The following is a 13,928-nucleotide window of genomic DNA, read 5'->3' on the forward strand; positions in this document are numbered from 1 at the left end:
GTTTTTGCCTTTCCCATTGCGGTTACATCACCATTCATTCCCCTCTGTGTTTTCACGATGTATTTGGGGAACAATTTGGGTGTTAAGTTACAGTTTGCTACTACTATAACCAAGTCTCAGTGTCATCATATAGCCAATGCTTGAAGCCTTTTTAGATGTATTCGCCACCATTAAAGGCAATTAGAACAATGTCCATTTGAAAGTATTGCTTTATTTCCAATGACCATTTCCGTTATTTGTCAGCAATTCATTTCAATTGTCGCTATACGGATCGCTACTACCAAAAGAATCGAAATGTTTATGATGTATGACTGCTGTTTTTCCCCTCCAAGGCCAGTTCAGTATTTCTTTCAGGTCAATAACATGTCCTACATGGAAACAACACTGTACACACAATCATTGATCCATGGTTTGATTACACTAGCATCACTCACTCAATATAGCACTCTATGTATCAGTATGAAATAAGTTGTAATAAAAACACCAATATCCAATGATTGTCTTTGTTTGAATCAATGAATGACTGACTTTATTTATACATGGATGTATGTAGTTCTATGTTCACGTCCCAACGGTATATTCGTAACAAACGTGCAATAATCTAATGTGACTCCACTTGAAATCACTGGGTTGGTTCCTAACCTCATTTAAAAAGTGCAATCTTTCTTTTGCCAGTTCTGCGTTCCTGGCTACTTCTTGTTGCCACAAGAGGGCAGTCTAGCCATTTGGCTACTGCTAACAGCCCTCTGGCAACGAGTGAAGAAGTAGTAGTTCAAGAGATCCGGAAAAGGTGCTTCGTAACAAATGATCCAGTCTGCATGTATTTAATGCCATTTTAAATTGCTCTACTCGTATTTGACAGCTTTTACAAGCGCAGAGGCGCCTGTTTCGACAATACCGCCAGATCTTCGCTGTTGCGAAAGCACTTACGCTTGGCTGCTAAAACTTAGGAGCAACCGATCAGCGAGCAGCTGTTTTGATACGACAGAATGGACTCCTGGGTTCGGTTCAATTCGCACAGCCAAGCCAAGGAGAGGATTATACGGTAAAGTTACGCCCGCCGCCCGAATGATGTGTGCGCTGGCTGCACGGTCTCATCTCATCTCTATGGCAGATCTAAAACGATGATGATGATGATGTGTATATTTCTTTTGTGCTTGGCAGAGCTGCTCAATATGCCTGCACATTGTTGGGCTATGCGTTGCACAAAGGCGGAGCAGGAACACAACTTCGCACAACTGTTAGTCAGTTGGAAGCACACATGAGCCTGACAAGAAAGTGTAAGTCAAATGCAGTCGAACCCCTGAAATCAATTTCAAAGAATGCTTCATTTCTGTCTACAACAGTCTCGAAACGCAATTGGAAACAATCTTATTTTCTAGTTTAGAAATGACACCAAGTCAGTCGCTCTACTTGACTTGGGTAGTGAGTCTTTTACATACATACCACTAGAGCTGGGGTGTCAAAGTCCAGTCCTCGGGGGGGCGCCGCATCCCTACATGTTTTCCAAGTTTCCCTCGTTCAACACACCGGATTCAAAGGATCAGTTCATCCTCACGTTCTGCAGGAGCCTGATCATTGAATCAGGTGTGTTGAACGAGGGAAACTTAAAAAACATGTAGGAATGCGGCCCCGCCCCCCCGAGGACTGGAGTTCCAGACCCCTGCACTAGAGAGAGCCCAAGCGACGTATTGTTGGTGCTTCAGGTGCAACGACTATTTCCTTCCTTCCTTCCTATACGGCGTATTTTTCCAAGTCGTTCGTTCACGATGGTGACTACACTGCGCTTGCGTCTCACTCAGTGTTGCGTCTGGGGAACTCGGTGGAGGCCATCGAGGCGGCAAAGAGGGCTATCCATCTCTCTGACAGCATACTGAGGCTCTGCCTCACCATCAGCCACCTCAACAAAGCAATGTACTTTGCTTGCGACAACGTCCTCTGGGCGGGCAAGACGGGCCTCGTATCCAAACTGGACCAGCGCAAATGGAGCCAGAGATCTTTCAAGTGAGCTGACATTTCAGTCCAAAGTGTTTTCACTTTCAAAGATTTGGTTTCCGCATGTTGCAGGTACTACCTATTTGCTCTGATCCTCAACCTGACTCGCGACGTGTACGAGCTGCACCTCCTCATGGAACGTGAAGCGCGCCACAGAGCGGCCAAATCTCCCCCCTCGCGCGATCCCGGCCCCACCGCGACGGGCCCCGATATGTCTTCGCCGTCCTCGCCAGCCAGCGCCGCTTTGGCTGTCCTGCCCTATCTGTCGGCGTGGTTACACGGGCGGCTTTACCTGTTGGCAACGGTGCTGCAGAGCAATCCGCCGTTACTCCTGGATCTGCTGAAGAACGCGTGCGACATCTTCATCCCGCTGGACCGCCTCGCCATTTACCCCACTGGAACGGGCTTTGTCGGCGCCTGTGGACTGGCGTCCTCTTTGCTCGCCGTTCTTACCATCGTCCACCCTTGGCTTAAACTTAAGCCGTGAAGCCCCAGACTGCGAGAACGACGGCTTGTTTGGAGCAGCTCAAAGGTCAAGGATGGGTTGTGCATTTGGTACCTGGGCTTGTAGTTTGGACTTGACCTGACGTCATACGTTGCTGAATACTGCCACTATCATGACACAATGAGAGAAATCATCAAAACGCTATGTAACAGCTCGCCACTGTGTCACGTCATCTTGAGCTGTTTAGAATATTTAATACATGTGACAAAAACATTTCGAATAAGCCATAATAGACACGTAGTATCAAACACTGTGTGACGTTCCCTACTGATGGGTTTTGCTTGTTAACATTTGATTTGGTGCTCCCACACGCCCTCAAAGCAGGTCATTTACACAGTATTCTCATCCATTTGTTGGTATATTTGAGTGTTCTTTGCCATTAGTTGAGAATTTGAAACGTTTGGATAATGGGTTTTGGCTTACTGTGATTGATGACTGATCATGTGACTGAAATTTGCAATGGCTGAAAATACTGACTTGTGCAATGGGTACGGAGGTTAAAAGTGACCTATGATAGATACATTGGTGACAGACATATTTGTAGCACAAGCACTGCAGTCAAGCTACGAAGCAAGCTAATGCTAGCGCGAAGCTAACGAATGCATTTAACACATGATTGTGTTCCCCAAGAATAAAACACCACCTTCGATGCAATTCAACTACTCCAAACACATCCACAAGAAGTGAAAACAGCGCACAGCGCTAAAATGAGCAAAGACTCATGCTAATGCTATGAAAACGAGGGCATCATAGACACGCAATAAGACGAACGTGAAATACAGATGATTATTTTGGAGTCATCTCAGTCTTACCGCTTTACTGTGTCCGTCCGTCCGTCGTTTTCATAGCTTGAAGGAACCGAACAAAGTCTTTCGGCAAATCCTTCTCTCTACTTCGGCATCCTTGAGTTGTTTGGACTACAAAAATCACTCCGAGGAATAAAGATGGCGGATTTGTGACACCGTTTGGCCGCCCCCATTACCTAGTGGCGCCGCCCCAATGACCGACCGTGACGTAATCGATCAACTACGTTTACTATATCATGATAACAAGCCTCAAAGACAATAAAAAAAAAAAAAAAAAAAAGTTTAATTCAAAGCAACAGCTTCAATAAAAACATGAGAAAAAATCATTACTGTGGCCAATCGTTTTTTCTTAAAAGCATTGTGAATGTGGAATCCTGCTGGTGAATCTGTCCAGGTACCAGGGCGGAGCAGCTCTCTTCAAAGGGTCTAACGATGAACTGTGGAAAGAGGGCTACAAATATTAGAAATGACACACTGAAATTGAACCATATGCTAATTAACAAAGGATTTAATACGAACCAAGCAAGGGAAACCTAACCTCGGTCAATCCTGGGTTTCCATGCTGTCGTCATCTCCATCCCCTCCCTCCTCCAGAGTTTCATCTTCTTCCTCCTTCTTCTCAGGGGGCTTCTCATAGGCCTTTTCGGAAGGGGTCACTATCACACCATCCCAAGTGGACATCTCGGTCGCCAGATCTACCACAATTATCATTGCTAAAGTGGCAGCAGGCATGACACGGCACGGCACTCTAGTCGCTTGAATTTCACAATGAGATCTCACAGCTTGCATCTCCGTCCAGGCCGAGGATCTTCCTGAAACCTCCGTGTGACAGGACCCTCACCAGTGTCTGAGCTGTGAAGCACACCATGTCCTGCACATGACACACAAATACAAGTTGTTGTTGTTATTATTGTTCTAATTATGAGAGGAAGAAAAGGACCTTACCTGCTGTTCCAGAGTCATGACCGTGTGCACTCGGAAGTTTCCGCTCTCACAAGGGTCGGTGACGCCCACCGAGCCGGGCAGGAAGAGACCCGCGGCCACCATCTGCAGGCAGCGCCTACAAAACGGGCAGGAAGCAAAATGCGTTGGAACATGACACTTGACAACACAAGTGCACAACAACTGACCTGTAGGCCACATTTAGAGACAAAGGCTGCCTGGATGGATTGTTCATCACTGCTGAGTGACCCTGGAACATCATTGCATTGCCAAAACATGTCACAGTGTCAACTCGGTCTCATTTTGGAGCTTTGAGTGCACCTTTACCAGTAAGTCCAAAATCCAAGGGTTGAGAGGCTCAAAGCCAGAGAAGCGCAGCCTGAGGTCCTTCAGGAGGCGGATCAACACTTTAACCCTTCATATCAGGAAAGACATCACATTTGGAATGTTATTTAGAAGGGGGGGGGGAAAAAGCCAAGTTTGGTCAGAAGCAAAGGGCATTTTGGTCTCACGTGGATTGAGAAGCGTTTTCCTCAAACCAGCGGGCGTGGCGAATGGCTGCCAGAGCGCTCTGCAGTACCTTGATGTCCACTTGAAAACACATCCGAGTAGTTTACGTGGACATCACTTCTGTTTTTACACGTGGCTATGTTCTGTGTGTGCGTGTGGCTAGTACAATGTAACTCGGGGTCCAGTTTGCGCAGGTTGGGAGGGACAGTGGTGATGAGAATCTTGACAGTAGCGTCCGCTGAGCTGATCTCAAAGCCCGTCTCGTTGGTCAGCATGGACAGCACTGACACGCACATATGGTTTATATGCTTCATTTGAGTTTTTCGTTGAAGTAGACAGTATTTGACATCCTTCAGTGGTACCTTCACTTGGGTCCTGGGTTCGAAGAGTCTCCACTACTTTGTTGCCCAGCGATGCAACAGCCTCCACTACAATACAGAAGGATTGTTACAACGCTAGGACTTCAAGGAGATGTGCACCGGCAAACGCAAAGACTCACGTGTGGGAAGAATCTTGAGGATAACGACAAGGTCGGCAACATTGTGGCCGGTTGTCATGGTACCCTTCTTGTATGAGCCCACCTGACGCACCTCCTCAATTTGCTGCATTAAGAAACAAACGACACATTTCGCTATGACAACCCAGACCAAAGTCACTGCTTATTTATTCATGAACATGGCATTTGTTGACATTAATTTCAATTTGCAAAGATCTGGCAGTCTTTTCTGTGGTTTTGTTTTTGCATGGCAGCATCTGCAGTAGGTAGAGTGTGTCTAATATCACTAGACTAAGACTCGTTCTTTGCGTGTTGGGCTATATAGCCAGGCACCGTTGTTAAATCGGCATTTGGCCACAGAAAACAATGTAGCAATGTTTGTATTTCTATGATCTTTTTGGTGTAAAACATTTCAAGAATGGTTTTGACACCATCGAAAGATCTACCAGAGCCAAATTCCTTGTTTGGCATGCTCAAACTTGGCAAATAAAAAATGGATTGATTGATTGAGTGATAATTACATTGCATTGAATGCTGATTAAAATAGGACTTACCACTTCAAAATTACCAGGGGCAACAATCAGATTATCAATGACATTGTTGATCTTTGTGACCAGTGACAAGATGGAGGACTGTAAATTCAGATACAGATCATTAAACCAAGGTTACGGCCAACAACCTTAACTTCTGTGACAATCTTGTGTGTCTGTATTGACCTGCTCTGTAGGTGTTGGGCTCAGGTCTTGATTTCTCTTCAGCAGACAGTCGCTGAACGCGCTCTCGTCGGGTGCGGGCTTCACTCGGGGGAAGGCCATCTCACACTGAAAAGGAGAACAATTAGTCTCTTCATATATACACGCACACAACAAAATGTTGCTGTTGCGCTTTTTTGGGTTTTTTTTTTACTCACCACGTAAAAATCAAATGGGATGTGTGGAATAAACGGACGATACCTAAACAGAAGTGAAATATCCACAGTCATGTAAAAGCACAGGGAAACAACATTAAATATAGCAATAGCAAGTTGTGTCTAACTAATATAGCGGAGTATTGAGTGTAGTGGAGGGCCATGAATTTGCTACCATTGAGCAAAGGAAACGCTACAAAATGTGGGAATACCTTATTACAAGTGATGAACAAATATTCCAATTTTAAGTTGCAAATGGGGGTCAGTTCTTCTGATAATGGTGCGAGCACGATTAGTATCGAAACCAGGTAGTCCAACTCACCCCTGAACCATTCCCCCACGGGACCCAAAGCGGCCTCCTCGACCCCTGCCGCGGTCCCCTCTAAACACAAACAAAGAGATCAATCGGAAATGATTGCCATCGATGAGGATACCATCTACCGAACGGCTATCTATCCATCCATCCATCCATTCATTCAAGCAGAGAGGTGAAAGCGCTAACATATTAGCATGATTGTTCATCGTACACAAACGAAATGAAACAAAGTCGAATATAAACGGCGCATTGAGCAGCCCAAACTAAACTAAATTGAGAAAGATGTTATATTAATTCATTAACACAGTAAAATGATGGTCTCTCCTGAGCTTCAGTGGCTAGTTTTAGGCTAGGCTACTAGGTACAAGAGAATCCATTGTTAATTAGCACCTTTTCTATGAACTAGACCAAACCACACAAGGTTTTAAAGCAATTGTTTTTTCTGACCTCATCGCGTACGACGTTTTGGCAAAGGAACGGAAAGAAAATGAGGAGAAACGATTCGTGTTTGCACTCTGCCGGTTGGGCGACGAGCTTGCGACTTCCCCTTTCTTCTTCTTCGATTTTAAACCTAACCAAGTGTAGCATGGGAAGCAACACTGCCACCGCCTGGTTTGGGGTGATATACAACTCCTACGTATGCGATAAATAAGTGGAGAACATCCCATCTTCGGTATTTAGAAATATGATGAAGCCCCATAACAGACAGACTGAATAGTATTTGTTTATGTGCATCTATGGCTTTAAAACTCATCTTCTTGTTTGATTTGCTTGTGGCCTAAACTGAGAACCTGTTTGTAATCAGTCACTAAAAGATTGACATTTTTGCAAGAGAAATTTGCTGAAAAATAATATAAAACAAGCCCATTCACTTATTATTACTATGACGCTGGCTTATAAGTCACCTGAATCTAAAAAGCATGCTTGTGAAAATGAAGTGCACTGTGTGGAAGGAGATGTGGTTGGGTTCAAGTGCAGGCTGCAGGCTACAGGCTAGCTAGTATGGAGGTGGGTGGGTGGGTGTGTCTTATTCATTCATAAAGTGAAGTAAGGGCTATACACCTGTATATAAAAGCAGAAGCGGCACCAGCAGCTCCCATTGTCACATCACTCATGTTGCAGTCATGACCCGCCTGACGAGCAAAGTCCAACTGTTTGCGGTTCTGCTATTCCTGAGCAGGAGCTGCGCGGCTTTCTCCAACAACGCCACCGAGTCGCTCGGCCAACAGCCGAGCCACGTACCTCCGGAAGACGAGCCACCTACGGAAGACGCAAACCAAGCGAGGAATGGTGGCAGACGGCGGCAGTCGGACCCGATGGATAACGGTGAGTGGACGCGCCGACAAATGCTTTTGTGATTTGCTTTCTGTCAATGGTAACGTACGACAAATGCATTTCACGTGCATGCGGCAGGACCGCCTGAGCAGAGCCAGGTGGGCTGCAGAGAGTTGCGCTCGACCAAGTACATTTCAGATGGCCAGTGCACCAGCATCAACCCCATCAAAGAGCTGGTCTGCGCCGGAGAATGTCTGCCGGCTCCCCTGCTCCCCAACTGGATCGGCGCGGCTTACGCCGGAAGGTACTGGAGCCGTAGAGAGGCCCAGGAGTGGCGCTGCGTCATGGAGCGAAGCCGGAGCCAGCGCATCTGGCTTCGGTGCCAGGACGGCAGCAGCAGGAGCTACAAGATCACCGTGGTAACCTCCTGCAAGTGCAAGCGCTACAGCAGACAGCACAACGACTCGCGGCACAAGGACGCGTCGCTACAAAGTGGCAAAGAGAAGAGGAAGCACAGGAGGGAGGGATGAGCGGTAAATTGGACAACAACTCCAACCAAGTCCAATGTGCATGTGGAATTCAACGGAGCAGGTCACAGCAATTGTATGCTGTTTTGTCCTTTATTTTGATACAGCAAGAACATTTTGAAGTACAATCGTTTTGTCTGAAATAAAGAGTTGACAAAGACAAGTGCTTGTGATCTCATGCTGCAGGAAGAAAGTCATCACCGAGGCAGTAGCCCAGCCACGAAGCGCTCTTTTCAGCAGATGTCGTCATACTTTGCTTTGCGAACGCAACACCTTCACCTTCAGGCTAGCTCATTCCAGCTGCGGCAACATGTTAAGAGACTTCATTGTCTGGCGTAGCCGCTCATTTTTCTGAAAGCCGTGGGCCCTTGATGGGACGCAGTGAATAGAATCACCTGCGCCCCATTGCAACAGGATGTTTGCGTTAGCTGCAGAAGAAGAAAAAAAGCATTGTGATCACTTTGCTGGTTGTGATTTACGGCAGTGTGTGCTCAAGTCTATACAGGCTTGGGGCCACTTTGTTCCAGGGGATCTAAAGGGATCCGGAATCGTCGAGCTTCACAAAAATAGACTGGCACAAAGGCCCGTTTTGTGATGCACTCAATGGCTTGAAATAGTTCGCAAGGAGTGTTTGCGCTCTCTCCTGCAGACACAGCACACTTATGAAAAGAAAAGAAACAAGTTTCAATTTCACCTCTTCCCTTACCTGTACAAGCCATGTCAAGTAGACAAAAATTGGTGCATAAAGTGTGAGGGTCAAAAGTCAAGCTAAGGTTGAGGTGGCCCATTCCAGCACACATTAAGAATCCAGGCAAGAGAGGAGAAAACAACAGCGCTCTTTGTTCCTCATCAGGTGTTAGGTGGCAACACACTGAAAGTGCACGTGATAGCCTTGTCGCTAACCGTGACCTCATCCCTAACCCGGTCGACGTGCTCTTCAATTACGCACATGGTCAAAACAAGACCAAGTAGGATGCCCGGAGTAGCGCTTGCTATTTACGTATAAACCAAAGCAGTTGTCTGTCACAACATACGCACGCAAAAAAGGTCATCGTCAGCACGTATGGATGTGCGCACATGTCCATGCTCCAAATCATGCAGCAGCATCCAGACAAAGACCGGCTACCGAAACAGGTGAGCCGAGAACCCAGGTGTGGTGTCTCCTTACCATGGCAGGCTTTCCCAGGCCTCGCTGACAGTCACTTGACGCAACGTGGCCTCCTCATCTTTTGATAATACTGAAAAGGAATCCACTCCAAATCTGCCAGACTGATTTGGCCTTCAAAATGCTCTCTGGTTACGACCTCAAAAACCACGTTTGTCACATTCCGTCATCACACAGAGAGTTGTGATAATAGCAGTCTGGTGTACAAAAAGAAAAGTACCTGAGGGTCTTCCAAAGAAGCCCATCAGTCATTTGATCCTACAGAATGTTTTCTTGATTTTTACGTCTCACAAACGGGATATTTGAACTGGAGCTACGCTGCTTCGAGCAGACCGTGAGTTACGACTCTCTTGACAGGCGGTCTGACAGCAGCCATGCTTTCTTTTTGTGCGATATGGAGCACCCTGGTGGGTGACAAGGGTCACCTGGATCCCATGGGAGACGGAGAACAATGTCGTCTGGACCACGGGCTTCTATGGAAATCCAAGGCATTGCCCAAGGATGTTCATTGTGTGCAAAGAAAGTAAGTCTTTTGAGAAGCCATCTTCATCGCTCTTCACTCTCTGATCCTGTTTACGCCTTTTTTTGTGGAATTCTTCTTTTATAACACGACAAAAGCCACAAAATATATACGTATATATATATATATATATATATGAGAGGTAGTTATTTATTCACGTATTTAACACTGTGGTTGCTTTACAAATATTAGACTGTATTATTATGATATTGTTATACTACCAAAAAGAAAATCACTAGCTATTGTTCTTTTGATGCGCAAACACACAAGACCACCGATGGATCCAGTCGAAGATCTGAGTTTGTATCCGACCACACGCTCCACCTCCATTCGGGTTCAAAAGGCAACTTCCTGGGTTATTTTTCCAACGGCGTGCTTCGAGCACAGCTGACATTTCATTCTCTAGCACCATCAAGAGGGAACGCTCGTTTGTCATTCTGTCATTCTGTGTGCTGAAATTCTCGGAAAGATCTTTTTTTTTGCCTGCTGGATGAAAATAGGATTTGCGCCTCCGCTGGTTCCTCTTCATTCCTGGGAGCCGGATGCTTGCTGCTGCTGCTGCTGCTGCTGCTGCGATGACGGGCAGCCCAACAGCTCAGCCGGGCACCCGCCGACGGCGGCCACCGTCTCCTCGGCCCGCAGGCACAACTCCTGAAGGAAGTTGGCTGTCTCCGTCACCAGGTCGCTCTCATCATCTAACAGAGTTAGTGCGTGTTAGCGCGTGTTTTCATTTGGAAAGGAATCACAAGTGAGAGCACCGTTGAGCTCTTTCAGCCTGGGGGCCTCCAAAGCGGCGTTCTGCTCCTGCATAGCTCTGCACATCTTTTTGTGGGTGAACCAGTGGAGCTTTTGGCACGTCAAGCTGCAGTAAGTCACCTGCCAGAGCAAAAACCACATACGGCCAGAGTTCCTCTGTGAGAAAGACAGGCAGGCAGGCAGGCAGGCAGGCAGGCAGGCAGGCAGGCAGGCAGGCAGGCAGGCAGGCAGGCAGGCAGGCAGGCAGGCAGGCAGGCAGGCAGGCAGGCAGCCACGCAGGCAGGCAGGCAGGCAGGCAGGCAGGCAGGCAGGCAGGCAGGCAGGCAGGCAGGCAGGCAGGCAGAAGGCAGGCAGCCACGCAGGCAGCCACGCAGGCAGCCACGCAGGCAGCCACGCAGGCAGCCACGCAGGCAGCCACGCAGGCAGGCAGCCACGCAGGCAGGCAGCCACGCAGGCAGGCAGGCAGCCTCACGCACAGATTTGCAGAGGGAGCAGCGCTTGTCGGCGCCGCGCTCTCCGCACGTAGCGCAGTAGTCGGCATCGGCGAAGGCCATCTGACCGGTCAGCGCCTGAGTTAAAACGGAGTACGCCGTCGGATCGTTGCCCTGGAAAGAAGGCAAATGGACGTTGGACGGAATCTGTTGCATGTTCATGTCAGTGGCCCTCACGTGATGTGGCCTCGCCGGTCTTGAAAGTACAAAACTAAAGCGCTCTGTTATCTCCTTCACTTACAATGTGCAGTGGCGCAATGCTCCTCACCAGCTGCTGAAGCAGAGTGGTCTCACAGTAAGGGAACTTCCTGATGCACTCTCGAATGAATTTCTCCTGGTACTGCGGGAAGCCGTCGCTGTCTCTCCCCCTTAGAAGGCTGCGCGGCACGCCATATGAAATGGAGCTTTACCTACCAGGACACGGTTTGCACTCACCTTTTCACCAAGGCGTCCAACTTGTCATCCTGTCTCTGTAAGAAGGTGACGCATTTCTGCAGCACGCAGCTGATGTAATGCATCTTCATGGCCAGCACCTCGTTCATGTCTTGCTGCTTGACGCACTGCTCGCACAGCAGGTCCATCACCTGGTAGCACTTCTCCAGCGCCCCGATGTCCACCAGAACAGGATTCTCCCTTACCAGCAGGACGATCTGTCAGATCAGAGGACGGAGAAGGTAGTCTATGGATTTCTGTGCATTTGCAGGCCTGCCTGCCTGCCTGCCTGCCTGCCTGCCTGCCTGCCTGCGTGGCTGCCTGCCTGCCTGCCTGCCTGCCTGCGTGGCTGCCTGCCTGCCTGCCTGGCTCACCTTGACTGGGTTGAGGTTGGTTGTCATGATGATCTTGTGCAGGGGTCCCGCTAAGCCCGGAGGCAGCTTGGGCTCCCTCTCCAGCCCCTGAGGTCTGGTGTAGTACTCCAGCCTTGCCCGTGAAAAAAAGTTGTTGATGACCGTCACGCAGTCGTGCTGGCCTGCCCAAAACACGCACACCGGGACGTTTGGCTTAAGGCTTAAGACTCCAGACCTGGGCTGGTCTCACCTACGAAGGCTGCCATTTGCGCAGCGGTGCGACCCACAGAATTGACCAGATCTGTTTCCGCCCCGGCATCCAGCATCATCGATGTGATGTCCGTCTTGCCTGCGGTGGGAAAATATTCAAAGGTATGGTTGAGCACAGTGAAGAGCGAGGGGTTTCTTTGGTTTTCCTTCGTCTTCACCTGACAAGCCAGCAAACATGAGAGCCGTGTAGCCGTACTCATGTTGGTTGCAGTTGACGTCAGCCCCGTGCTGCAGCAGCAAGCGGCACATTTCCGATTTGCCCTTATAGGCCGCGTGCATCAGTGGAGTCATCCCGCACTTTTTGAAACAAATTAGAAATACGGCACAGGAGTAAACATCGACAGCGATTGACGTGCTAAAGAGGAAATGATCCTCTGTTTGCCACATGAACTTGTTCAAGTAAGATGACATGCAGCATGTGTCCATGGTTGGCTTGAAGCTGTCTGTCACGCTCAGGTGGCACTTTGAAGGAGCCTGTGTAGTGGAGCCATTCTATTATCAAAAAGCCCATGCCTGCCTCTCATGAGTCATCTCCATATGTCATCTCCAGCACAATGGATAACATATGTCAGTCAGGGTGCTGCGCAGGAAGACTTGGGGTTTTTATACACCCATATCGCATTAAAAAGCAGACGTTTGCAGCTAAAGGACTCATTCACCACATCAACGACGTCTATACTATATAAATACGTATCATCTGTCTTAGTACCTCGTCCAAACAGTTGACCCGTACATCCTCGCTCGTAAGAATTTGGGCCACTTCTTGCGCATCACCTGCGGACCAAAAACACAAGTACAGACGCGGAGGACAAAAATGTAAACAATGCTTATATTTCACCAATTGTTCTTATTTTTCTAAATGACCATTTACATATATGCATTTCCCATACATCTATCTATAGCTGGAGTGGAGAAGGTATGTGCATACCGTTTCTTTTTCTTTTCTTTTTTTTAATCTAAATATGCCATAGAAATCAATCTACCTATGAAGGCACAGGTCAAGGGCCCAATGCCATTTATGCAAGACATCTTGTTTCCTTGCATATAGACATATGATTTAAATATGATATGAAATATGGAAGTAGCCCGAGACCTTGCAAAGGTTCTACTCACCAGCCTCAATAACTTGCAAAAGTTTCTTCTCAGATGCTGTAAGTTCACCCTTGTTCGGCACAGCCATTCTTTAATTCTGCTCACTTATTATTGATGCGCTCTTCAGTCAATGCTCAAAATCGAATTAGAACTGTTCACAAAACGTATGGTGTAGGGGTGAGAGGGTGAGCTATTACTGGCTTAGGTGTCTTTCTGATGAATATTCCAAGGAAATAGCAGGCCTGTCCGCTGGACAATCAAATGAATGGCTGCTCCGCCCTATTTGGAGTTGTCAAGCTTCAAAGTGTACCCGGAAATAGATTTAGCTTCAAAGTAAGAGAGACGATTTCAGATGACAAAAACGAAATGAGTACATATCGACTGCATTTGAGTGAATTAAATAAAACATTTTATAAATCAAATTGTGATTTGATCTCATGTCCAAGATGTGACATGGACGATTACAGTCTGCGACGTGATTCTGTCCTCACCATTTTTGTCATCACATCTATTATACGAGCACGTTATTTTGTCCCTGTAAAATGGTTCTAAGCCTTAGTTAGGCCATTT

The 13,928-nt window shown here is 47.5% G+C and overlaps 4 protein-coding genes and 1 long non-coding RNA gene across 11 annotated transcripts; 2 read left to right on the forward strand and 3 right to left on the reverse strand.

Moving 5' to 3' along the window:
- The first annotated feature begins 739 nt into the window (after nt 1-739).
- pex11b (peroxisomal biogenesis factor 11 beta) lies at nt 740-3,566 on the forward strand. Its single transcript, XM_037263538.1, has 4 exons — nt 740-1,045; nt 1,165-1,280; nt 1,803-2,004; nt 2,068-3,566. The coding sequence occupies exons 1-4, from the start codon at nt 990-992 to the stop codon at nt 2,480-2,482; spliced, it is 789 nt and encodes a 262-aa protein (XP_037119433.1). The 5' UTR covers nt 740-989; the 3' UTR covers nt 2,483-3,566.
- Nucleotides 3,567-3,573: 7 nt separating this feature from the next.
- Nucleotides 3,574-7,061, reverse strand: ilf2 (interleukin enhancer binding factor 2). Of its 6 annotated transcripts, none has more exons than XM_037263529.1 (16): nt 6,925-7,061; nt 6,484-6,543; nt 6,165-6,207; nt 5,971-6,075; nt 5,809-5,886; nt 5,258-5,360; nt 5,121-5,186; nt 4,925-5,041; nt 4,761-4,839; nt 4,576-4,663; nt 4,437-4,498; nt 4,252-4,366; nt 4,087-4,177; nt 3,845-4,001; nt 3,721-3,743; nt 3,574-3,683 (listed from the first exon to the last, which is right to left on the reverse strand). In XM_037263529.1, the coding sequence occupies exons 1-14, from the start codon at nt 6,927-6,929 to the stop codon at nt 3,850-3,852; spliced, it is 1,164 nt and encodes a 387-aa protein (XP_037119424.1). In that variant the 5' UTR covers nt 6,930-7,061; the 3' UTR covers nt 3,574-3,683; nt 3,721-3,743; nt 3,845-3,849. The 6 variants fall into 6 exon arrangements, with proteins under 6 accessions (XP_037119424.1, XP_037119427.1, XP_037119429.1 ...); XM_037263532.1 differs by having other exon boundaries at nt 3,721-3,757; XM_037263534.1 differs by having other exon boundaries at nt 3,826-4,001.
- A 509-nt stretch (nt 7,062-7,570) lies between these two features.
- On the forward strand, nt 7,571-8,400 carry LOC119130817 (sclerostin domain-containing protein 1-like). The gene is given in 3 exon segments (XM_037264749.1): nt 7,571-7,803; nt 7,891-8,343; nt 8,387-8,400. Coding segments are annotated over 3 exon segments (669 nt in total). The 5' UTR covers nt 7,571-7,601.
- On the reverse strand, nt 8,398-9,110 carry LOC119130049. The gene is made up of 3 exons (XR_005099349.1): nt 8,986-9,110; nt 8,559-8,707; nt 8,398-8,459 (listed from the first exon to the last, which is right to left on the reverse strand). It is a non-coding gene; the product is annotated as an uncharacterized LOC119130049 (long non-coding RNA).
- Nucleotides 9,111-10,091: 981 nt separating this feature from the next.
- LOC119130038 (ankyrin repeat and MYND domain-containing protein 2-like) lies at nt 10,092-13,591 on the reverse strand. 2 transcript variants are annotated; one of them, XM_037263535.1, is made up of 10 exons: nt 13,380-13,591; nt 12,976-13,040; nt 12,425-12,563; nt 12,247-12,345; nt 12,018-12,178; nt 11,647-11,861; nt 11,453-11,588; nt 11,197-11,325; nt 10,723-10,840; nt 10,092-10,659 (listed from the first exon to the last, which is right to left on the reverse strand). In XM_037263535.1, exons 1-10 carry the CDS (start codon nt 13,444-13,446, stop codon nt 10,490-10,492), a joined length of 1,299 nt encoding a protein of 432 aa, XP_037119430.1. In that variant the 5' UTR covers nt 13,447-13,591; the 3' UTR covers nt 10,092-10,489. The 2 variants fall into 2 exon arrangements, with proteins under 2 accessions (XP_037119430.1, XP_037119431.1); XM_037263536.1 differs by having other exon boundaries at nt 11,480-11,588; nt 13,380-13,589.
- Between the last annotated feature and the right edge of the window lie 337 nt (nt 13,592-13,928).

This window comes from Syngnathus acus, chromosome 11 (assembly GCF_901709675.1).
Source record: "Syngnathus acus chromosome 11, fSynAcu1.2, whole genome shotgun sequence".
Taxonomy (NCBI): Eukaryota; Metazoa; Chordata; class Actinopteri; order Syngnathiformes; family Syngnathidae; genus Syngnathus; species Syngnathus acus.

Coding starts and splice junctions, on each gene's coding strand:
- pex11b (XM_037263538.1), top strand. CDS start 990: ATGGACTCCTGGGTTCGGTTCAATTCGCACAGCCAAGCCAAGGAGAGG. Junction 1,281..1,802: donor CATGAGCCTGACAAGAAAGT/GTAAGTCAAATG, acceptor CGTCTCACTCAG/TGTTGCGTCTGGGGAACTCG. Junction 2,005..2,067: donor TGGAGCCAGAGATCTTTCAA/GTGAGCTGACAT, acceptor CGCATGTTGCAG/GTACTACCTATTTGCTCTGA.
- ilf2 (XM_037263529.1), bottom strand. Junction 5,042..5,120: donor AACCCAGGACCCAAGTGAAG/GTACCACTGAAG, acceptor TGTGCGTGTCAG/TGCTGTCCATGCTGACCAAC. Junction 4,002..4,086: donor CCTGGACGGAGATGCAAGCT/GTGAGATCTCAT, acceptor TAATTGTGGTAG/ATCTGGCGACCGAGATGTCC.
- LOC119130038 (XM_037263535.1), bottom strand. CDS start 13,446: ATGGCTGTGCCGAACAAGGGTGAACTTACAGCATCTGAGAAGAAACTT. Junction 11,862..12,017: donor CCAACCTCAACCCAGTCAAG/GTGAGCCAGGCA, acceptor CTGATCTGACAG/ATCGTCCTGCTGGTAAGGGA. Junction 11,589..11,646: donor TTGGACGCCTTGGTGAAAAG/GTGAGTGCAAAC, acceptor CGTGCCGCGCAG/CCTTCTAAGGGGGAGAGACA.